The following is a 24,330-nucleotide window of genomic DNA, read 5'->3' as shown; positions in this document are numbered from 1 at the left end:
GTGTCTCTACTAGGATTTGTGGTTAGGTTGGGTTTGGCTTTGCTGCTGCTGGTTGCTCTCTCACATCTGATGCTTCCTGTAGATTCAGGGTTGTAAATTCATGGCTGTAAACTCATGTCTGGCTGGGCATATCCTCCCCTCACTCTTAAGTTGGCAGCAGCCCGTGAACTGCCTGGAAGTGTTGTCGCTGTGCAGCAGTGTTGAAGAGCTGCCCACTGATGTGCAGCTTCTCTCATGTAACATACCACAGCAAGTGTTTGTTGTAGGTCCCTGTAAGAAAAGCACTCAAACTCCCTAAAGAATTGATTAAACTATCTTTTATGGGTAACAACGTGAGAAGAAATAAGGAGGATAGCAAATGCAACCTTAATGTCCCTTCGCCTGCAGGGACCCCTGAACTGTGTGTGCAGCATCAGCTGGACCTCTGGCTGGGGCACAGATCTGTCCATGCTGCACCTTGAGGCTCCTGGCATCTGAAGGGACATAAGCTTATCCCTCTTTTCTTCTCCTTTTCTCACCAATGAAAGATACTTTAATCAACACTTTTCAGAGTCCAAGTGCTTTTCTTACTGGGATCTGTGACAACTGCTTGTTCTGGTGCATTACGCCATGTTTGCAGCCACTGAGGATTTAATATACATCCTGCCAAGCCCAACAGAGCTGGACTCACTAGAGGGGTCAGCAGAAATGAGCTGGTTGAGTTGTGGCCATGATCAATTTGGTGTTGAAAGCCATTAGGAGCATTGTTTCTGTAGAGCTTCCCCACCCTCATAGATTAATCCAGTTTGACAAATGTATCTCCCTTATTTCAGCGAGGAAACAGTGACGGCCCCTTTGGGGTGTGCTTCTTCCCTCCCCTTAGCGTGCTGTTGAATGGCCCATGGGCGCATCCGCTTTGGCAGCTGTTCCCAAAAGCACAAGTGAAGAATGCCCTCCATCTCCTTCCCTTTTCAGTGGTGTGTGAGCCAGGCACCCCACTTTGTGCAGGGCCCAAGTGAAAATGAAAGGGTGGCTGGGGCCAGGTGGGGTTGCCTGAGGCTAGCTGTACTCCTTTCCGTGAGCAAGTCTCTTAGCTGTGTGTCAGGTGGCTGCTGCCTAATGACTTGACTTTCCTCTTCACCTGCCTGAAAATCATCCTGTCAATGAGAAACCACAGCTGCTTTGTTGAGCTGGATTTAAGATAACCCAAGCAAGGAGCTACTGCTCTGAGTAGTGAATCTTACGCTGACATTGTTCAGCATTTCCAAAGTTCTGCTGTCCTGGAGAACTGAGGCTGTGGGCATTTGGCCAATTCTCTGTTATGTCTGAATGTAGTGAATGGGATCAGTGAAGTTTCACAGACCATTAGAAGCCCTAGGGTTATTCAGTTTCTCTAAGTTTCCTGAAAAGATGTGTTTCCCCATGGAGGGAAAGGCAGTCCAAGCCAAGCTCTGCGATGAGGCATCAAGCAACACCCAAACACAAGAAAAGCCTTCATAAATGCATGTATCTTTCTAGATGTGCGGTCATCCAGCTCTGAGACAGTTGCAGATGTCTCTTAGACTCAGCAGTTATTTTATTTTCACATATTCATTGATACTGATGCTGCTAATACGCAAGCTGCATGGCCTTAACTTCTGTCAGGCTTGTGGCTGGAATGGTGTTGTATTTTGTCAGACGCTGGTGGTCCAGCCTTATTTTCCCTGCTGGGAGAACCTTCCCCTGGAGCTGTGGGAAGCAATTCCTGGCTGAGATGCCCAGGAGCTTTTGAACTGAAGGGACTAAAATTATTAACCTTGTTCATTATGTACGGCTAGTTTGGCTAGACATATTTCTTTCTTAAGAAATAGATGGAAGGAGTTTGAGAGCTATGTGACAACATAAATGGAACACTTTTGGTTACAGATCCCAGTTGACCCAAGTAGCATGAAACAAAGCGTCCTCAACAGGGAATGAGCTGGTGGTGTTGGCACACGCTCACCAGCAATCAGGGCTTGTTGACAGTCCTGCTGAGTGATACAAAGTGTGCTAAGGAGGGAGGGGAGTGGTTGCTCTAACTTTTAAGTGTTTGTTACAGGCAATCATCAAATATTTACAAGATCAAGGAGTCCTTTTCCTCCTTGCCTCTTCCGCCTTGGCATCAGATGATGGTAAGACATGGCTGCATAGAAACTACTATCTGTGCTTAAACATCCTGCTCTGTTTTAGAGACAGAGGGTGGGCACCCTCAGTCTAAACAAAACCTGTTGCTTTTTTTTCAGAGTTTGACCCCGAGGAACCAGTCAGTCTCCTGGCCCTGTTTCTGTTCACCTCATCCCGGTCGGTGTGCCTGGGAGGTAGGGAGGTTCCCTTTGCTGGCTTCAGACACTGTGTTTTGGGTGTGGGATCCTCACCAGAGGGTCCTCACAGACATGTTCATCTATAAGAGCTGATTTCTCTGCTCAGACCCACCCACAGCTTTAGTGCAAAGAGTGTTAAAAGAGGAGAGAGAAGTCCTCTCCCTCTCTCTGTAGCTATGCCTCGTTTTAAGGTGATGTAAACCAGGTTCCCTGCTTCACCTATTCACTGCACATCCTTGCCCCTTTGCCAGAAGTTGATAGGAGTGACAATTAATTACTTTGCTCCCTCTCAGCAGCATCCACTCCCTGAACTGTCTTATGCGTGCACTTGGGAGTCTGACTCATGCAGAGCCTGGTTTACATCCCCAGAGGTGCGCTGGAGCCATGCTTAGGGGGTGAAATGACATATGGCACTTGCTGGACCCAGCATAGAGCTGATGTGATTTGCTACAGCAGCAGGAAAAAAGCCTGCCCTAAAAAATAATTGAATTGTTTTCTGTTGAGATAACTAGTGAACTGGACTCCATGAAACGTTGCTGCTGGCATGGGGAGAAGGAGGGGTGGGGAAGGGGCATTGCTTCCTAAAGAGGGTTTGGAGGCTGAGCTGTACTGTGTGATTTCTCTGCTGCAGGATCTGTAAATACTGGTAGCAAAGCCATGATGACTGATCAGGGTGCATGACAGGAGGGAAGGAGATGGGCAGGGAAATGGTGTGGGGCAGAGCTGCAGTGCTTTGCTGCCATCAAGGTGAGTTACAGCTCTGGGATCTGAGAGGTGAATCCAGGCTGTTTGCAGCCCCAAAATGTGCTGGTTCTCATGTAGAACAAACACAGAGGTGCTGAGTAAGAGAAAACAAAGATTGCACAGTTTGAACATGCAGATCTTGAAATAAGAATGAGCTTCAACCTCTGTTGAATTTGCCTCGTTTTCACTGTTGGCTTTTTGCTGCACTGTCTATGTGGAAGTAGTCACACTACAATTTCTTCTTGTGGACATAAATAAAAGTTACAGCTCTGCTTCCCCTGGACAGCTTCATCTGCACACTTCTCGCTGCGTCCACTCCACCAGTAATACTTCTAGTCTTGCAGATCCCCAAGCAACATATAAACAGGGGGCTTTTGATCTGCATAACTTCTGGCTTGCTCTTTGTTGAGTCATCCTGGGGACAAGCCAAGAGACTGTGTGTGCCAGCACACACTGGTATTTCAGTCTGCCTCTGTGAGTTGCATTGCAAAATGACTGCATTGCTGACGGAGCTGCACAGGACATACCCATCTCCCCTCCTTGGAAGATAAATTGGCAGAAGAGCTGACAAGACTCACCAGCACATCCGAGCATGGATTGCTTTGTCTCTGTCGGTGTTCAACTTCCAGCTATAAACTTTCTCCTTCAAGAGCTGCATACAAAGTGGGCTTGTAAGTCAGGTGAAGACATGATGGTAACTTGGCCATGTGGGGTGCTTTAATACCTGAATTTGGTTGACCTAACTTTAAGGACATACTGCTCATGGCTTTGTTAGTGTGGCAACTTTTCTAGTTTCTTTTCTAGGTGTAGGAGGGAGACAGGCTTCTGGGGCAGACTGAAGATCCAAAGTGCCAGGTCAAACCTGGGATCAGGTTGTTGCTGTGATGCCTGAAGTTGGGTGAGGTGAAGGCGAAGAATGCCTGGAGAGCAGACTGGAGGTGGGAACTGACCACACAGATACTGAGCTCTTGCTGACCAGCCCCTCAACAGGCAGATAATACCCTCCAAAGCAGGGAGATCTATTCCTGAAAAGCTGACTGTGAGCACTGTAGGCAGGGGGAGGGAACAGGTCGAGGAGGTCTTTATCTTGAAGAGGGTTATTGTGGAGGAAGGTGGTGGAGTCAGGAGTGGGCACCAGGCTTAAGGAGCAAGCAGCCAGTTGGTAGGAAGGTTTGGGGCTGTAGCATACATTGCCTGTGGCTGGTGGCCGTGCTAAAGAGGTGGTGAAGCCTGGGCAGCCACAGAGCAGCTGGTGGCAAAGCAAAGAGGCGGGGCAGAGGATAACGTTGAGTAAACGCTCAGTGTTGTTATGTGTTGTGATCTGAATGTTGATGGCTTCCAGATGTTTCCCCTCTGGTGCCAGCAGGACTCCTTGCACGTGCTGTCCCATTATGCTTACGCAAGCAGCGTTGCCCCAGCCAGCCCTGACAGTCCCCTGGGTCCAAGACCTCTTCCTGATGGCATTATAACCCCTTTTTCCTTCAGGACTTCTCCTTTCTGTGAAGATAAGCAGAGCTGTGCAGGGGTTTGGGGTTGAAAAGAGACAGTCACCGAAGATGACAGGGGTGCAAGGGAGATGCAAAGAGAAGAGGAGGGTGAAGGACAGACACATTTGAAGTCACTCAGCTCCAACTCAAAGCATGAATAATGTTTCGCGTTTTGAAACAAGCATCCTCTGAATCTGTTCCTTTCCTGTCCAGACAGCCACTGGGAGGAATGTAGGACAGGCGTAACAAGCCCGCTGTGCAGATGTGCCGCAGCGTTCCTGAGGCAGGCAGCTGGGAGCCAGCTTGCAGGGATGCCTGGGCGTGCCAGTAACAAGGACCAGCATTGCCAGTGCAAGCCATGCCAATAGGCGATGAAATCGCACATCTGGGAGGGGAAGAGAAATGCTTTTGCCTTGCTGGGAAGAGGCGTGATGGGGAAGGGCACTGGAGTTGTCAGCCTGGCCCTGCAACCAAAAGAAACCTTAGAGTCGGATCGTAACACACAGATGGGCCAAGCCCATGGGTGCAAAGCGCCAATGTCATCAGACTGCTGGTTTGCAGCAGATGAAGCTGGATAAGTCTGGCTGGGGCAGAAGGGGAGCTCATCCAACAGGCTCTGCATATCACACCGGCTGTCCAGGCATTTTGTGGACACTGAAGGGACACTGCCGTACCAAGCAGAGCCTACTTCTATGGTGACATCTGTGAGGGTGGGCACCCTCAAGCCTTGGGACTTATTCATATTGATCCCTATTGGGAGCTAAACTTTTATGATACTGTGTGCTGTACATGGTAGGGTGTTAGTCCTGATGAAATGAGAAGTACCATCTGTTTTCAGTAGGATCAGTCCTCCAGCTTTAGAAAATTACCCAAGGGTTCGTTTTCTTTGTTTATATGGTCCCTAGGTCTGCTTGGAGAAGGCTGTGTTCCCCATCCCACTCTAGAGCACTAATGTGGTATCTTCATGTGAAGTGCATCCACCCATGCTGGTATATACGGAGCTGCTGGCAGTTGCATGTGAACAGGACATAAACAACACAAGTGATCTGAAAATGGTGCTAGTCTAAACACCCTGCACAGACAACCCTACATTTATTCAGATTTAAAAAGAAACAAGAAAACCCATGTAATTTCAGAGCCCTGGCTGTCCTAAATATTGGATTTGGCCAGAACTGCTGGAGTGAAGGGACTTAGGCCACTATGTGTGCGATCTCACCCTGTAATTTCCTGCAGAGCAGCAGTCTTTCATCTTAGTTTAATCCACTTTTGACTCCCACATGCAATTCTTTTTTACCTTCAGCAGTTACAAGCATCCATCAAAACAGGACATCGCTCTAGGGCTAGCTTTTTGTAGACTGACTTCTGGGGCTTTTTCATAGCTTTCATGTTCCCTTTGCATGTAACAGTGAGGTGATTTGGGAAATTGAATCCTTTTTTATTATAAGTAAAATTTCTATTATTTTCCTTTCGCAGTTGAAAAGCACGATCCGGAAGATGAAAGGGAAGACAGTGATGATAGTGACTTCTCATTAAAAATAGCTTCAGTTTTGCCTGGGCTTCGCTATGCCTTACAGAAAACCACCATTTCTTCATGGGGGGACTCAGTCAGTACCAGCATACGTATCAAACAGCATTTACAGGAATATGCAAAGCTCGATCAAAATACACAGCCCACTGCTGGCCGAAACAGCAAAGTTCCTCTTTCTTCTCTCCTCTCACCAACTGAGGATGAATGTACTAATCCCTTCAAAAAACATTCAGAGCAGTCCTTCTCCCAGCTGCAGCATTATCTCTCTGATCCCAGCAGCTATACTCTGGAAATGTCAGCTGCCTTAGAGTGTTTGACGGGTGCTGTTCAGTCTCTTTGCTCCAATTCAGAGGCTGATTGTAAAGTGGACTTCTCTTCAGCTGTGGCACTGGACCCTATTCCTCCCAACACAGCAGCAGAAATAAAAAGTGAAAACCCAAAGCCCGCAGTGGGGCTGGACCAGAGTGGTGAAGCGCCCGTAAAAGATGTCAACTCAGCAAGCAAGCTATGGGTTCAGCAGAGCAGGAGGAAATCCAACCGAGCTGTTGTCACCAGCACCAGGAAGAAGTGGTCTCCCCTCAAGATGCAAATGCATCCTATCGGGGACAGTGGCAGGAACAGGAAGGCAACCAAGAAGAAAAAAATCAATATTGCTTTCTCTTTTCCTAAAAAGCCAGGGTTTGTGGCCAGTTCCAATGAGCCCATGCTTAAATTAGCTAATTTGCAGTTTCCACACAGAAGGAAAAGAGGTAAGTGTTGTATAAACAGGACTAACTTCCTCCTGCTTCTCTGGAGTATCCAGCTGGGATATTCAGGGTTCACTAGGAGCCATGTTCCCTCACCACCACCCCAGGTGCCCAGAGCAAGCAGACACCTCCTGAGAGCATCCAGATAGGTCTGTGGTGATGTCTTTTGTTCAACCTGGGAGGTAGCCCAGGGCGATGACAAGGGATTTTGGTGAAGATGCCTGAAACTTGGTGCAGTGGTGCATGCTGTTGCCTTCCTTTGCTTACGGGTGACTGCACAGGGACATCAGCCAGGTCACAGTTATTGCATCCTTTGTCTGCAGGCTGTTGATGGCTCAGGGAAGGAGCAGTTGCCAAAGCCATGCTCATTACAGGCTGTGTAGATAACCAGCCACCCTGCATAGTCATGTTGTGGCTCCCTGAGAGTCAACTTTCTTGCTGTGACCTTGAGGAAACTAGAAGTCTGGGACTAATCCTACCCAACCTACTCTGCTGAAAGCTGATATCATAGAATCATAGAATGGGTTGGAAGGGACCTTAAAGACCATGTATTTCCAAACCCCTGCCAGGGGCAGGGACACCTTCCGCTAGAGCAGGTTGCTCAAAGCTCCACCCAACCTGACCTTAAACACTTCCAGGGATGGGGCATCCAAAACTATGACTGAATCCCAGACAGAAGAGATCAGCACCTCCCTCTCCATGTCCCTTCCTCAGGAAGCTGTAGGGAGCAGTGAGGTTGCCCCTAAGCCTCCTTTTCTCCAAACTAGACAAACCCAGAGTCCTTATCTGCTCCTCCTAGGATGTTCCTTCCAGCCCTTTCACCAGCTGGCCTGAGCTGCTCATGCAAGGTGTCTCAGTGGCATAAGCTGTCCTCTGAAGGCTCCTGTCTTGCTGCCGAGGATAGGCTAAGCCTGTCCTGAGCCAGCCTGAGCCTCCACCTAATTTGTAGAGACAGTCAAAGTGGATAGAGATGAATCTCAACCTTGGTGTTGAAAGGTGGCCAAAAACATCTAAAGGACCACTGGACTGCAGAGTTAGTGTCGTACTCGGTGACCTCCCCTTGCATTTGCACACATCACAGGTAGCGGCAGCAGCTGCGGGAATGGTCTGTCGTGCATACAGGGGGTGGCATGGCGTCTGCTGGATGTGAGCTGAAGTCAGCTCTGATTCGCAGTCCATCAAGCTCTGTCCTAGGGCACATTGACTCGCTCCTGGGTGGCATTGCCGGTGGATCTGGGAGAGGTTCTTGTGTGCTTCTGGGAGAGGTAAATAAGTACCCTCAGGGTGCAAGTGTGACAGGCAGGAATTAGTGTGACTTAGCCCTGGAGAACACCTATTCTGTGTCAAGATAGTAGGCTTTTAATGAGCTTAAGAAGTGATGCTTGATTTTTAATAACTGCTTACTGATCAGCAGCAAACCCATTTGAAAGATCAGATGCATAAATCAAGTTATTGAAGATTGTTCTGCTGCTGCCAATCATTTCTAAAGCAGTCCTTCCACATTCCTTAACTGCATATTTTGCCATTACTCCTTTTTATCTGAATATGCCTCAAACCAAAAGATACGCCCTCCCTTTTCCTTGTCCCAGGTGCAGAGGTCCTGTCTGCAGAATTTGTGCACAAAACACAGTCTGAACCTGTTCAGAAGGAAACCTCAGTTCCTGACGATCCTGGCTTGGAAACAAAGAGGCCAAAGACACTGAAGAACCCAGAGAGGAAAAAGGTTCCTATTGCTGAAACCATCATGAAGCCAATGAAAAGTAAGATTCTAAAAAGTGTGGCTAACAACCCATCGAAACCTCAAGCCAAAAAGCAAGCAGAAAGTGGTAAGAGTGCTGTTCCCTGTGGAAATCTTTCCTTTAAAAGCCGGGCCATCAAACATCATGGTCAGGTCACGACCAGATGATAGTAACAGCACGTTTGGCAGCAGACAAAGGGCCTTCCAGCGTTTAGTGCTGAGGGTCTGGGTGCTGCTGCCCCACAGCCTGCAGGCACCCAGTTATGCATAGTAGTGTAAAAGATAAAGGTGAATGTGCAAATCACCATTACAGGGTCTCTTCTGAGTCCTTTCCTAAGCCTTCTGTTTGCATCCTTGGCAAACTGCTCGGGTAGTTTAAAAAGCCTGATTTTTAACTGCTGAACTCTGAAACTGCGTTGAGGCAGCTCATGGACAGTGTGTTATAACCTCTGCTCATAGCCAGCATCTGCCTAGATTTTTAGTTCATTAAGTTGTAAATTTGGTCATTTTAAAAAGAGTCAAATTGTTGCAGCCTCTGCAGTGGATTTAAGAGGCAGCATGGACAGCCCCTGCGTGTAGTGTCTGTAGGTGCTGGCTGTGAGCCTGCTGTTAAACTGAGAACCAGTATTACGGTGCCAAAATAAATGATGGAACAGAAGAGTCATTTTCTGTTAATTTGTTGTGTTTTCTCACACTCGCACTTTGATGTCTTTTTTGGATCTGTCTGTGGTCTGTCTTTTTCCCTTTCCCAGGGGAGGTGGAGGCTTTGAAGACTGGTTTAGCCACCTCTGCTTAGTTTATCCATTCTTCTTGGTCTTTTATTGCCACGTGTTCCTGAAACGTGGCACTTATCAGCAGTGTCTGTGTTTCAAACACCACCTCTTGTTGCCCTTGCCACACGGGGTTCCTGGAGCAGATCTGGCCTGTGCTCTCACACGGGCAGGGTGTCAGATCGGTCCTGCTGAATGCCAGGGTCTGCCAAAAATGTAAAGTAAGAGTGTTTAGCAGTAAGAAATACTCAATTTGTATGTCTTACTGTGCAGTTCTCAAGGAAATTAAATGTAACACATAGGACTTTAGCACAGATGTGATTTAATAAGGTTTTACTTGAAGAGAGATTTTTATGCTGGTTTTTAGTAGAAGGCATTAACCTTATTTAATGACTTCATACTGTTTTTACGAACATGGGCCTTGAGCCATGGTGAGGGGCATTTTTAATGCTGAAAACTAAATGAACGCTTATTTGCTGTGCTCTGGCTGCCTTTGAGAGCCCCCAGGTTTCTGCGTGTGCTCTAGAGAGGGTGTGCAGTGGGAAGCATGAGGGCAGGGTGGTTTTTCTCTGCGTTTTAGAGTTTTGGAGGTTTTTTAACTGTGAATTATTGAAAGCATAGCACAGGGTTTATCTGTGAAGATTGCAAATACTGAAACTAGAAGAAAATTTAAAGCAAAATAAAAAAAAGATAAAGGAAACACCTGAAATATCTCAGGTTCTATTTAAGTGGCCGAATTACCCTGTGCACAGAGGCCAAGGGAAATTTTATTCACTCTGGATTCTGTGCATTTTATTTCTGAGGATAAACCCCCTTCCTGAAGTTGCTTAGATTCCCAGCTCTGGATTGTTTTGTAATAGCCGTGGCCTGCATGACCATGGAGATGCTTTTTGGTTTTTAAGTGTGCAAATTCCATGTTGGAAAGATGCTTTTTCCTGCCAAACTGAAAGCCTGCTTTGGTCCCCTTCGCAAGGCAGAGCTGTGTGGCCTTTGTTTGTTCTCTGACTTTGTTTTTCTCACACAGAGTTGAAGCAGCCTTTCTCTGTCGTCCCAAGCGCAGTGTCTTCCCAATGCCACGGACCAGATAGCCAAATGAGTGAGACTTGCCCAGGCGGGGTTGATCTCGTTTTTGATCTGAAGGGGAATGACTACGAGTCCCATGCCTTGAACTTGCTGGCTGATCTGGCTCTGGGTTCTTGTATCCCTTCATTTATCCCCAGGGACAGTGGGATGATTGCTGTGTCCTGCAGCCCCACCAGACATTCTGCAAAAGAGCAGCAGAGTCATCGCAAGCACAAATCCTTGCGTGTTGCTTCCGACCATGAATACCACAGGGTAGACAAGCTTGCAAAGGGAGCCACCTCTCCTAGCAAAGCATCACTGAACCAGAAGCTTCCTCCTGCTGAAAAAGTAGACTTAAATGATTTGGCCTCTATTCCCAGGGAGAAAAGCCCTGGGATTTTCAGCAAGAACAACAATACAAGCCCCAGCCCCACAAAACCTGATGTGTTGCCTCCCAGAGACACTCAAGAAGCTGCTGACGTAAACAAGCACTCCTTCATCTCTGCTGAGCACTCGTACGCCTCGCAGATGCCTGAGCATTCAAAGAAACACATGTATCCCAGAGGTGCCCCCTACCCTGGACCAGCACCCTCTAGAAACGGTACCAGGAACACCCGAGCTGGTCCCCTGGTTGGGAAAGTCCTGCCTTTCTGCCACCAGCAGAACAGCAGCCACCCGCAGCGGCCCTTTGAGGCCGTGGCGATGAGGCGCAGGAGCAGCCTGCTGTCCCCCAGGCTGAAGGAGGACTTCGCTAAGTCCCACACAGTGAACATCTGTGGTGAGTCTGTGAAGGTGATGTGCCATTGGGAGGCAGAGTATCTCTTCAATTTGGACAGCAGGTACACCAACGATGCCCTGGAGAAAACAGTCATCCGTGCCCTGCATGGGTAAGTCAGTCTGGAAGGCCATCTGCAGAGACATCTCTTGCTGGACCTCTGGAGCACTTTTGGAAGGGGCTTTCTGTGCACTTTTTTGCTTTGATTTGCATGATAATTGCCTTTTTCCTCATGCTGAGGTGCCAAGTTCTGTGTTAAAGCTGGCGTATCTGCCCTGTGGAGAAGGACTTGGGGATACTGGTGGATGACAAATTGGATGTGAGTTAGCAATGTGCACTCACAGCCCAGCAAGCCAGTTGTATCCTGGGCTGCACCAAAAGCAGCGTGGCCAGGTTGAGAGAGGTGATGCTCCTGCTCTGCTCCACTCTGGTGAGGCCTCACCTGCAGTACTGCATCTGCTCTGGGGTCCCCAGCGCAGGAAAGACGTGGCCCTGTTGGAGCAAGTCCAGAGGAGGCCACAAAGACGGTCAGAGGGCTGGAGCACCTCTCCTAGGACAACAGGCAGAGAGAGTTGGGGCTACTCAGCCTGGAGAAGAGAAGGCTCCAGGCAGACCTTAGAGCGGCCTTCCAGTACCTAAAGGGGCTTGTAAGAAAGATGGGGACAGACTTTCCAGTAGGACCTGTAGCAATAGGCTGAGGGGGAATGGTTTTAAACTAAAAGAGGGTAGATTTAGATTAAACATTATGAAGAAACGTTTTACTGTGAGGGTGGTGAGGCACTGGCACAGGCTGCCCAGAGAAGCTGTGGCTGCCCCATCCCTGGAAGTGTTCAAGGCCAGGCTGGATGGGGCTTGGAGCAACCTGGTCTAGTGGAAGGTGTCCCTGCCCCTGGCAGGGGGTTGGAACTAGAAGATCTTTAAGGTCCTTCCAACTTAAACCATTTTATAATTTTATGATTCCTGTGGCTTTGCAGCTAGAATTGGTACCTAAAGCCATGAACCCAAGTCCTCCTTCATAGCTATGACTTTCTCTTTTTTGTAACAAGCTGGAAACTGCATCAAGCGATCTGTGACTGCAGCTGGACATTTGCAGCCCCCTGCACTGGGGCTTAGCACTGTGGGGATTTACCTTGTGCTAGTCAACTGGGGGGGGAGGATGAAGACGTTTCAGGCAGTGTTTGTTTTCTCTTCCAGGCCCTGGGACCCTGATCTGCCCGATGATGTGGAAGAGATGAAGCTGATACTTCATATGTGGGTGGCTCTCTTCTACAGCAAACCCAGCAAATTCCTGAGCGGCACGAGGAAGGTAGTGGAGCACAGCAACCCTGAGAAGTATGTCTCAATAAATAGCACTGGGGACTTTCTTGAGCTGAGTGATGATGGTGAAGACTGTTTTGGGTTGGAGACATGCCCTGCAGACTCTCGGTCAGACCCTGACCAGACTCCCAGCAGCTCTGTGGATCGCAGCACACATTACCAGGGACCGTTCCACCCAGAGGAGAGCCCTGCAGACTCTCAGACTGATGCTGATGAGACTCCCGGTGTTGTTGATAGTACAGTATCATCTTCTTCAGGGGAGCTGCCCTGTGGGGAGGAGGAGCCTTCCTCCACAAGCTGTTCTGAGCACCTTTCCCTTGCTGAACATGCTGATGAGAGCCTGGCTGTGAACGGCAGGCAGCCAGCGGCTGCTTCCGAAGAGCATATGCATGATGTCTCCACCATCGCTGCGGTAAGAGCTTGGGGTTTGGGTGGTATATGTCTCCAGGGCACACAATGCATTTTGCACTTACAGGAGTAGGATCTTCTGAGAGGAGTGGAGCAGACATGCTTGAGGGCTTTCTTAGAGCCAGGTAGTGGGGTCGCCAAAGCAGGACAGAGAAACATCCCCCAGCATTTAGCTGCCCCAAATGACTGCCATGCAGACGTGCTCAGAGGTGCCATAAAAAAGAAGCTTTCAGGCCTCAGTCTGGGTTTGGATGTCCTCTTGGACTGAGCAGGCATCCCTGGGCTCTGGCATGAGCTGTATCTATCTCTGTCCAAGGGAGCAGGGCCTTGACATGGATGCTCTCCAAGGAGGCAGAATTCAAAAGAACTAGAGCAACTGAAGTGTTGAGCTCGGCATTTGTTCCTGGTTTCAGCTGCAGGCTGTGTGAGCTTTGATGAGGTCTCAGACCTGCACTTGACTAAGGGCGAAGAGGAACAGCAAATACTCCAAACCAGGACTCAAAACCCTGCCTGTCTCGTATAGGCAGCTGCATTTGCCTGCCCATGGTTGCACCAGCCCAGGCGTGTTGGGGGACATGGCACAGCCTTTCCTCTGTTGCTTTGGGAGGGTGGAGGTTTGCTGGCTTGGAGAGGGTTCCCCCACACAGATGGCAGTGCAGGGCTTTGCAACGTTTCCCTTGCCCCTCTGGTGAAGTTAGTTAATATTCCATTTTGGGTAGGGTTTTCTAAATTAATTTTTACAGTTTCTATGGTCTGTGGATGGTCAGAAGCAGAGGTACTTGGGTAAATATAAAACATGGGTGTCTGCTGACATTTTTCAAGCCTGAATTTTTGAACTAAAATAATTCCTTTCAAACTTCCACTCTGAACAAATGGGCAGCTGCCATAGGGCTGCAGCTGTCTTTCACGAAGGAAAAAATATTTCAGTGTTTTTTTACCACCTGGGTTCAGTGCTGTGGCGCAGGCACAAAGTTTTGGCAGGAAGTATGGGATTGCTGTCCATAGTGTCCATATAGCTTGCTTGGACAGATAAACTCAAGTAAGGGTAAGGCTTAAGAGGGTGCTGCTACATATATACATCCATCAGCACTGGTTGATGGCTTCTGCACAGTTTGGCCTGTTTTTAAGCCATTTCATGGTGTAAAAAAGGTAGAAAGTTTCAAAACCTTCCCGCAGCTGTCTGTGGGACTCTGCTTGCTGGCTGCAGTGTGGCGATGGTAGTGGCTCACATGGGGTAAGAATTCAACCTGGACTTAATTTAGAGACAAACTGTTGGAGTGGTCGTACTTGCAAAGTCTGAGCATTTAAAACATCTCTGTCCTCCTGCATGGGGGTGTCAGCTCCTGCATTTGCCTCCCTTTAACGTCTGAACTGTGTTGTTTCAGGTGGAGCAGCCCAAGGAGGAACTGCCAGATGTAGTGATAGCCCCCAGCCCTTCCGATGAGCTTGGCAATGCCAGCGAGCCCCCAGCTGCACTGGACAAGGAAAACCCTTGCAGCCAAGCTCTGAATTCCTGTACAGCTCCCTGGAGAGTTGCCCCGTGTGTGCGACATGGACATGGACAGCAACAGGAGAGTGGGTGGGCAGCAGGGTCAGGTGGTGACCTCAGCCCTTCTGAGGACAGAGAGAGCATGGGAGGTGCTGAGCATTGTACAGAGGTTGAGGACTCCAGCTGGGCCACCAGTGACAGACCGCAACGTACCTGTGATTCAGTGCCCTTAGAAGCAAGTCCCGAAAGTGCAAACCTTGATGGAACCAGTGGGGAAGAGAGGAAATCACAAGACCCCTTCGGACATTCAGAAATAGAGGAGGAAGAGATGGAGGAGGAAAAAAAAGAGAAAGATGACCCTCAATATGAAAGAGCAGTCCTGGGGCCTTTTGATTTGTCATTTTCTGAAAATGGTGATGCTGACATGGAGCACGAACACAGTGAAGAGAAGCCAGTGAATTTGACATGTCCAAAGGACTTTGGTGTTCCTGGAGAGGGCCCTGTGCCCAGCCCCACCACCTTAGTGTCCCCCTGCCCAGGCAGATCAACACCAGTACTATCAGATGGAACTGGGACTGGCCCTCAAGGCCTTTCTGTTGAGGTGGCACCAAGCTTGGACATGTTGCAAGAACCCTGGGAGGCTCTGGACACCCCAGATGCAGAAACGAACAGTGTTGGTTTGGCACACCCAGCCAGTCCAGCCGATGTGGGGTCACCCTGTGACAGCAGGTTGATGCTGCCGTTACCATCTGATCCGAGCCTTGTCTGTGGGGCACAGCCAGACAGCATTACAGGCAACTTGGGACCTGCTGGAGAGGCTCTGAGGGTTGGCTTGGAGCAGAAAGACAAGGATTGTGCGCCCTCTGCAGAAAGGTGGGCACTTGCTGGGAGCAAAGCTGCCAGCACAGCTGGCCTCGAGTCACCGTGCAGCCAGGGATTGTCACTAACTTTGTCTCCTGACTCCAGTTCTGTCTGCCTGACATCTCTTGATGGAGCAACAGATCCTGAGGCTGCCCCAGAGGACCAGGAGGCCATGGCAAGCATCCAGTCTCCATCACAGAGCAATCTGGGAGGGAGCAGGTGCCCTTCCCAAAGGTGTGGATGTGACATTTATGCTGACCTCACTTCGCTGAGCACTGGTGAATCAAACCAAGAAGAGAACAACATTTCGGTGGAAAACCAGCTTAGTGGCCCTTCTGCCAACTGCACAGATGTGCTGGATGAGTCCTTGGGAGCAGGTGATGGCCAGGGCTTTGTTTTCAACTGTACAGCCTTAGTAGGTGACTCTGAAGCTGGGGAGAGTGACGATGATGTGTGCCTTGGTGCAGAGAAGTCCCCTGGGAGTGACAAAATGAACATGGTGATGGTGGCTAACACACTGCAGGAGCCAGAGACCTCTCTTCATCACCTCCTGGAATTAGAGCCTTCCTCCTTGGTGACAGAAGGGATGTCTGTCAGGAAGGATCACCCCAGCTGGCAGCAGAGCTCCCCAGACAGCCGGCTCCCACCTGCCCATGCAGGCTCAGGTCCTCCTTCTCCCTGCCAGCAGGACCCTCTCCCCCATGGCGGAGACACAGACACCCCCCCCAGTTTGTTAGAGCAAAGTGAGGGGGGGGCAGTCCTGTGCCAGCACAGAAAGTCCTGCAAGCAAGTAGATGCTGCAGAGGTGATCGTGGCTGCTGAGAGCCCAGACAGCTCCTTAAAGCCCCGATGTGCAGAAGAGGTGAAAAGAGACATGGGTCTGTGCTATGCAGAACTAGCGGGGAGCTCCTCTGCGGATGTACTTGTGTCAGATGACCCGGAATCAATGCCTCCATCTCCTCTGCATGGTCACAAGGCAGATCTGCACGGTGCTGAGCCAGACTCAGTCCTTGATGTGCACTCCAAGATGCTCTCTCCTGGCACAAGTCCGGCTCCAGATGGTGCCGCATGGTTCTGCTGCGTGGACACCTGCCCTAGGTGTGCCAGCCCTGGGGGCCATGCAGCAGATGTAGTAGGGAGCCACGAGAAGGAACCCATCCTGCCTGAGGATTTGGGAGGAGGAAGCAGCATTACTCTTGCCAGTCCTGCATCTTTTTCAGCAGGGGAGTCGCTCATGCCGCTGTGTGAGCCTCAGTCTGTGTGCAACCAGGGTGAGCATGAGGCTGAGAGATCCGACACATTTGCTGATCTGCACCATGCCAACATGGAAGTGGGAGGAGAAATCCCCACTCCTTCCTTGCCGGTGTTGCCATTACATGCACACAGGTGTCTCTCTGGAGAAAGCCTTAGTGATGCTGAGGATATTTCAGACGTGCTGCCAAGGGCAAAGCAGCTCCCCAGCAAAGACAGACACACGGGCTTGACCTTTGAAGATCTGTTTGAGACTTCCTCCAGTGACTCAGACCAGGAGTACTCTGGGGGGACTTCACAGTCCCTTCTTACAGCCAGGGGTTCCTACGGCACGAGATCTGTGGATGCTGCAGGCACAAGGACTAACTGCGACTCCTCCTCCACGAGCTCGGTGCGCACAGAGGGGCACAGCGGGGACTGGGGCTCGCTGGGTGTGGAGGGGGCCTGCTCACAGGCTGAGCGCAGCTGGCCGATTAGCCGGGGGGAAACCAGCAGCGGGCACGTTCCACTGTATGTCAATATTAGGGACAGCCAGGGGATTGTCAAGGACTACCAGAACTTTGTGGTCACCAAAAAGTGCCAGGAGAGGATGGGAAATTTGCAGCCGTCGAGGCGCAGCCACTGTGCGGGGCAGTCTCATTTGTTAGGGTCACTGATGGACACTTGGAGAGGTTTTGAGGAAATTACCCAGCACACTTTGGACATGGAGTGTCTCCGTTTCCATTATAAGCTAAAACAAATCCTAAGGAGTGGGAAACCACCCTTTTCTACCTCCAAAAGCATCTTTCCAAAAGACTTTTCTCCCCGGGTGATGTCTGAGACATTGCCTGTGCAAGAAGCTCCCGTCTCGCTCTCCCCGCGGAGCAGGAGCCCTTTGCAGGTGACTGTCCTGCCCTCGGACACATGGCCGAGCGGGCTCGGTCAGCACCGGCGAAGTGGCTGGCATGGGGACCCATGTACCCCGTGGCAGGATACCTTCTGCAATGAGAGGAGCAGGGCGAGATCCCAAACCATGAGCCAGGGCCATGCGGCTCTTTCCCACCTTAGCAAGCTCAAATATGCTAATAAGCTAAAGGACTCGGAGGGGGAAATCGCCGTCATCCTTGACAAGTACGCCGAGTTCAACAAGGTGATGCTGAGCAGGGCTGATGCAGGAAGCAAGGGCAGAGGGCCGGTCCCGGTGCACATGGAGGCTGCGGGTGACTGGACCTGCACATCCCTCCCCGGGAGGATGGCTGCCTTCAAGGAGATGATCGCAGACCTGTGCAGCGCGCTGCGTTTCCACCTGCGCAGCGTGGCCAAGGAGGCCTGCAGCCACACCAGCATGTTCTACTTGGTGGAGACGGGCAAGGACCCTTTCTTCGCAAGAGTGAAGGTAACAGCCAGTCCCACTGGCCTGGACAGGGATGGGTGGCCCTGGTGTGAGAGCTGAGGGCAGCAGGAGGAGGCACAGGGCAAGCTTGCTCAACCCAACACAGATGGCATTTGGTTCCCTTAAGCCAGGAGCCACGTCTCCCGTTTCATCTCGGCTCTCACCACCAGAAATTAGAACTGTAGAGTCATTTAGGTTGGAAAAAGCCTTTAAGATCGTTGAGACCAACCGTTAAACCAGCCCTGCCAAGCCCACCGCTAAACCATGTCCGTAAGTGCCACATCTACACATCCGTTAAATACCCCAGGGATGGTGACTCCACCATCTCCCTGGGCAGCCTGTTCCAGTGCTTGACAAACTTTTTGGTGAAGCAGTTTTTCCTAATATCCAATCTAAACCTCCCCTGGTGCAACTTGAGGCTTTTTTTTGTTGTTCTACCACTTGAACATTCCCCCCGCCAAAACAGATCAGAGTTCATGCAAGAGCAGCCCAAACTCAACCCCTGCAACGTGGCTTTTGCTTGAGCTCTCATAATAGGGTTGGAAACTCAGGGAGGGTGATTACACAGGAAGATTTTCTGCTCTGAGATAGCAAAGAAGCCCGATACATGGTACAGTGAGATGCTCAAGGTAGTTTTCTAAAAGATTTTTGCCGACAAAGGTAAATGGCTGCTTCCTGCGTGGCTGGCTGGAGCCTCAGCCTGGAGCACGCGGTGCCTTTGACACCGGGGTGCCTGGTTGGGTTCGTTGTCTTGTTCCTCTCTCCTTGTCCCCAGGCACGTATGTGCCCGGAGTGTGGCACCACTGTTGTGAAGATACTCTCCATACAAACCTTTTTACACAATTTCTGTTTCAGACCTTGTTGAAGAAACACGGCCGCGTGGAGATTGAACCTCTGAGTTTCTGCGAAGCGAAACGCCTGGACGCTGACATGCTGCTCATTGTCATCAGGAATGAGGACATTTCCTCACACATCCACAATGTAAGGCCTGAGTCTGTCCTTTTTTTCCTACCAGCATTATATGTTAATACTGGAATCCATTTTAAAAGTTTTGGTTTTTTTAATTTTACACTATATATAGTCGCAGATTTAATTGTCAGTCTCTGCAAATACACAGTTCTCTCCACTGAAAGAACAGTGCTTCATGAAGAGCTGTTAAGTATTTCAAAAACATGAAGCTTGCCAATTCTACTTCTGTCTCCGTTTTTGGTCGCTGAATAACGTCACTTCGAGTAGGCCAGCTCAAGGGAGTCAGGTTGGGCTCATCTTGTGTAAGAAAGCAGTTCAGCCAGGCTTTGGCTCATGAGCTCCAGTGAACACTGCAGCAGACTGAGCTGCCTGTAGCTCCCCATATTGCCATCCATGGCTTTGGGGTTGGGCTGTGGAGACACGAGTGTTGGGGTGATGCAGGGAGAGGATGGGGTGGGCTCCCTGGGCCTCCCAGGAGTGGATGCAGAGAAGTGCAAATGCTATTGAAATGCGGCTGCATGCACAAAACCACCTCTGCCTTGCGCAGGTCCCATGTTTGCTGAAGCTAAAGCACTGTCCAAATGTGGTGTTTGCTGGAGTGGACAGCCCCGAAGATATAACAGGTCACACATACCAGGAGCTGTTTCATACTGGTGGCTTCATGGTGTCAGACGACGAGATGTTGGAAATGGTAACACTGGGTGAGTCTCTTTGTGGCCTCTTGCTTGGATGCGAGCATACAGTGTCAGCTCCCAACCTTGTCCACTGACACCTTCCAAAACCTTGTTGTTGGTGTCCTCTGCCCCTCCTTTAAGTGGGGAAAATTCTTTCCCCTGTATTTGACATTTGTAGACCCCATCTGGATAGTGGGTCCAAGTCAGGGCTCCCCAAAACTTCTTGTGTGATAGGGGCCACCGAGATGGTCAGAGGCTGGAGCAGGGGTTGTACGAGGACATTTAGCCTGGAGAAGGAAAGACAGAGGGTAAACCTTGTTGCTGTCTTCAGCTTCCTAATGGGAAGCGGCAGAAAAAACTGAACCACACTCCTGGAGATATGCAGTGATGGGACAAGAGGTGACAGGGACAATTTGGGCTTATCCTTTTAGATAATAGGGGGAAAAAATTCACGGCAAGTGTGTTCGAATGCCAGGACAAGATCCCAGTTTCTCACAACCCAGGTTGCGAGCCTCACAGACAGGCTGAGAGAGGTGGGGCTGTCCAGCCTGGAGAAGAGAAGGCTCCAGGGAGACCTTAGAGCGGCCTTCCAGTACCTAAAGGGGCTTGTAAGAAAGATGGGGACAGACTTTTTACAAGTGATAGGATAGTGGAGAATGGTTTTAAACTAAAAGAGGGTAAATTTAGATTAGATCTAAGGAAGAAATTCTTTACTGTGAAGTTGACAAGGCAGTGGCAGAGGCTGCCCAGAGCAGCTGTGGCTGCCCCATCCCTGGGGGTGCTCAAGGCCAGGTTGGATGGGGCTGGGAGCAACCTGGGCTGGTGGAAGGTGTCCCTGCCCATGGCAGGGGGGTTGGGAGCATATGGTCTTTAAGGTAACCCAACCCAACCCATTCTATGATCCTTGGAGATACTCAAACCTCACCTAAGCAAAGCCCTGAGCAACCTCAGGTGGCCCAACTTTAGGCAGGGGTTGGGCCAGAGCCCCCCAGGCACTCCTTCCACTCTTGGTTACCCTCTGGCTCTTGCTGTCTCCCCAGCCCAGCTGAAGGAGATGATGAAGGTGCTAGAGAAGCTGAACAGAAGCGGGAGGTGGAAGTGGCTCCTTCACTACAAGGAGAGCAAGAAGCTCAGAGATGTCAGGTAACAGCTCTGCGGTGGCAGCTCCCTCATCCCTGCTGTCATCACCACAGCAAGGATATACCCACTATGGTACTGTGGTGTCCCATTCAGTGCAGGGACAGGGGGCGAGTTAGGTGCTTCTGGTTGGGTTTTGGCCTCTTGCAAGATCAATTTGAAGATTTTTGTTTAAATAAGAACTTTTCTTATCAGTGACAGACCATGTGCCTCAAGTCTGGAATTGCTGGAGGTCAGCATTTGAGCGCTAGCAAGTTAAGTGTGATAGATCTTTTTTATACCTATATGAGATGGAGCAGCAGGATGTGGGACCTGGACAGGATCAGATGGCCTGAAACACTGTGTCTTGCATGTGATCCTGGCTGAAGCAGAGCTCTGGCAGCTAGCTACTTCTTGCACCCCGCTGTGTCTCCATAAGGCAGTTCTCCTCTCTCTTTGGCAGAGATGCCCTCTGAGTGTTACAGCCTGCAAGGGCCTTGAGGAAAAGCACAAATTTTGTTTGAGGGGCTGCACGCTCCAAAAGCTGCCTCTGCAAACTGAGCTCCTTCCCACCAGCTCACCCCAGCTCCTGCACGCAGTGGGAGCTCGGGGTACTTTCCTGGGCCTCTACTCCACCATCTCTTTGTTCTCTTTTTCTGTCCCATCACGTGTGGGATATGGGGGAGTGATAAGGAGCTGTGAGTTTGTAGTGTGGGGAAGAACCAGGGTATTGTGGGGAGTGCCTAAAATTAAACCCAGCTGGGAAAAGCAGAACTTCTCCTGTTGCTGTTTGCTACTTATTTTAGGTTATTTGCAACAATGTGTATTTAAGTGATGTCATTTGAAAAAGAGAAGTGAGATGGCAAATACTAACCGTTTAAATGTCCTGGGTTTATCAACTCAGAGAGGGAGGGTTTTTTTGGGCAAGCTGCCTTTGTTAGTGCCAGCCACGGGCCAGGAGGGACGGCTTTCTAGGAATGACCTGTGAACAAAGGAGAAACCGGTCTGTTCTGTCTGAGCAGCAAATGCTACAAAAAATGGGGAGAAAACTCAGGTCCTCTTCACACTTGGCCTTTATGGAGATGATAGCACAAAGTAATCGTTCTGAAGACCTGTTTTTCAGTCCTCAAGCAGTGAGGTGTTGCAGAAGCTTGGGGCTGGGTATTTCAGTGTAGTCTGTGAGATGAGGACTCAGCCTCATCAGTGCATGCTGCTGTGAAGCAAGTGTTTTCCTTGTGCTCCCTCACTGGCGCTCATGTCGCATCTCTTGACTCCATTGTGGTGAGATCATGAGCCTCGGTGTTCGGTTTTAACCCTGGCTGGCAACTCAGCCCTACACAGCTGCTCACTCCCTCCCCCCTGGTGGGATGGGGAGAGAATCAGAAGGGTAAAACTGAGAAAACTCGTGAGCTGAGATAAAGACAGTGTAATAGGTAAAGCAAAAGCCACGCACGCAAGCGAAGCAAAACGAGGAGTTCATTGAACACTTCCCACTGGCAGGCCGGTGTTCAGCCATCCCCAGGAAGGCAGGGCTCCATTGTACGTAACGGGGACTCAAGAAGGCAAACGCCATCTCTCCGAACGTCCCCCCCTTCCTTCTTCCCCCAGCTTTATATGCTGAGCATGATGCCATATGGTACAGGATATCCCTTGGGTCATTTGGGGTCAGCTCTTCCAGCTGTGTCCCCTCCCAGCTTCTTGTGCCCCCCAACCTGGTCGCTGGCAGGGTGGGGTGAGGGGCAGAAAAGGCCTTGATGCTGTGTAAGCGCTGCTCAGTGATAATGAAAACATCCCTGTGTTAACAACACTGTTTCCAGCACAAATCCAAAATCCTCATACAAGCTACTACGAAGAAAATTACCCCAGCCCACAGCAGCACACGCAGTCTGTTGGAGCTTCCCGGAGCAAGGGGTCAATGCGATCCTTGCGGTGATGCTTGCTCCTGCCATCTCTGCTTAGTGCAGGGTAGCAACCGTGAAAGCACCCATGAGGCTGGAAGAAACACACGTGGGGGAAGGGCAGGTCCCATCATACCTGCTCATTCCTTGGGAGGGGAAAGAGGGCTGAAGCCCTTCACTGCTTCACTCTGCCCCTCTCCCAGCAGGGTGGATGCTGATGCCCACAAGAAGCACTTGATCCTCAAATCGTGCCAAGGAGCTGAGCTCATCGAGGTGCTGCACTACCATGCCTGTGACTCCAGGTCATCCCCCAAAGCCGAGTACATCAAGTGCTTGTTGAACCTGCAAGTTCAGCGCGTCAGCGCCAGGTTCGCTGTGTATCTCACAGGTAAGGACAGGCTCCAGGCCCTGCCCTACACTCTCTCCCTCAGCCCCGTGAGCACCATATGAAACTGGCCTGGGAGGCAGGGGAGAAAGGACAAGAAACATCCCATTTTCCTCCCATTTCTGCTAGAATCACTTTGAGGTGTGGGTCAGGTGGGAGCTGATTCATTGCAAGTCAGCGCAGTAAAAGGCAAAATGAACAGAGTTCTGGAGGTCTGCTAAATTCTGGCAGTTTTTGAGCCTGCAGATGGCTTTACAACATGCTCTAATTCTGGCCTTGCTGGGCTGAGGTGGTTCGTGAAGCAGCACACATTTGCTCACATTTGCAAAACAGAGTAACTGCAGTGGGATTTGGTGCTATTTTCTGTAGGCTTCAGAACAACCCCATTTGCTTGTTTGAATTACGGTGCTGCTCCTTCCTTTGCAGAAGAGCCCAGCGTCAGCAGGGAGGTCCTTGAAAGCAAAGGAATCCTTGTGACCAACATCAACACTTTCCTTGGGACAATGCAGGAAGCAGCTGCCCCGTTTAGAAGAAGCTACTGGTAAGGGGGGAAGCTTGGGATCAACCCCTTTGCCCCCAAAAGGCCAGGAGCAGCTCCCAGGCTGGCAGTGGGGTCGTGGGCAGGTAGCTGGGGTCCAGCTGCTCCCGCAGCGGAGCAGGGGCCTTCCCTGGGCACTGGCTACAGAATCTGCTCTGCCAACCCTGGGGGCCAAATCCTTAAGCTGTAGCCAAGAGGACCCGCGCTCGGCTCTGCCAGCAAGGGGAAACACACTGGCACTTGCCCAGGGGAAGCTCTGCAAGAGGTCAGCGCTGCCTGGAGCAAGGAGGGGAGCAGAGCAGTAACCTGTGCCACATCTCTGTGTTGCAGGTGAGGAAGCAGAGCTGTGGCACGGCTCCTCCCCAGGCCCTGCGGTCCCAGTTTGGGCATCCTGGTCCTCTGCAGGATGGCCCCGGCATCCTGGTGGGTTTTGGGTGCTGCATGCAGGGGCTGTGCACAGAGAGGGGTGGCAGGGGAAGGTTGGCTCTAGTTCTGTATATAGAAATTATTTAAAGATGGCTAATGCAAATCCTCCCAGGGATTTAAGCCCTGTCATTGAGTTGCATATAGGACAAAGGTTATTTTAACATTACACAGTTCTAAATTATTGGAGTGTTTTCAAGTGATTAGTGCAGCTGACATTGGAAGAAATAGAAAAATAAATTAAAAGAAAAAAGAAAAAAAAAGCTGTTTACTTGAAGGTTAGGAGCAATAAGAGTCCTTGATAATAAATGCATTTTCCACATGGCTGTTGCTGTACATGTTGCACATGAGGTGGGTGCACATTTTAAATGGGTGTTAGGGACTATGGCCCGAGTGTCACTGAGCCTGTGGCAGCCTGCTCTACACTGTGTTTCGAGTCGCCCCTGTTGCCTCTTGGTACC

General features: G+C 50.3%; 1 protein-coding gene across 8 annotated transcripts in view; it reads left to right on the top strand.

Annotated features, from left to right (window-relative positions):
- Positions 1 to 24,193, top strand: part of TASOR2 (transcription activation suppressor family member 2) — a 44,294-nt gene extending 20,101 nt beyond the window's left edge. For 3 of the 8 annotated variants that reach the window (XM_055809366.1, XM_055809364.1, XM_055809367.1), the window contains 13 exons: positions 2,057 to 2,129; positions 2,241 to 2,315; positions 6,023 to 6,826; positions 8,413 to 8,649; positions 10,356 to 11,280; positions 12,363 to 12,897; positions 14,279 to 17,869; positions 18,722 to 18,847; positions 19,383 to 19,536; positions 20,550 to 20,652; positions 22,727 to 22,911; positions 23,335 to 23,449; positions 23,777 to 24,193. In XM_055809366.1, coding sequence (XP_055665341.1) covers positions 2,057 to 2,129; positions 2,241 to 2,315; positions 6,023 to 6,826; positions 8,413 to 8,649; positions 10,356 to 11,280; positions 12,363 to 12,897; positions 14,279 to 17,869; positions 18,722 to 18,847; positions 19,383 to 19,536; positions 20,550 to 20,652; positions 22,727 to 22,911; positions 23,335 to 23,449; positions 23,777 to 23,780 — 6,927 coding nt within the window. In that variant the 3' untranslated portion in view covers positions 23,781 to 24,193. Of the gene's footprint in view, positions 1 to 2,056; positions 2,130 to 2,240; positions 2,316 to 3,866; positions 4,001 to 6,022; positions 6,827 to 8,412; positions 8,650 to 10,355; positions 11,281 to 12,362; positions 12,898 to 14,278; positions 17,870 to 18,721; positions 18,848 to 19,382; positions 19,537 to 20,549; positions 20,653 to 22,726; positions 22,912 to 23,334; positions 23,454 to 23,776 lie in introns of those variants that run through there. The other 5 variants (XM_055809363.1, XM_055809362.1, XM_055809369.1 and 2 more) reach the window with 5 other exon arrangements.
- The last annotated feature ends 137 nt before the right edge of the window (positions 24,194 to 24,330 follow it).

Source organism: Falco peregrinus, chromosome 6 (assembly GCF_023634155.1).
Source record: "Falco peregrinus isolate bFalPer1 chromosome 6, bFalPer1.pri, whole genome shotgun sequence".
NCBI lineage: Eukaryota > Metazoa > Chordata > Aves > Falconiformes > Falconidae > Falco > Falco peregrinus.
Note: the sequence above shows the minus strand (reverse complement) of the source record. Positions and strands in the feature narration are given on the sequence as shown.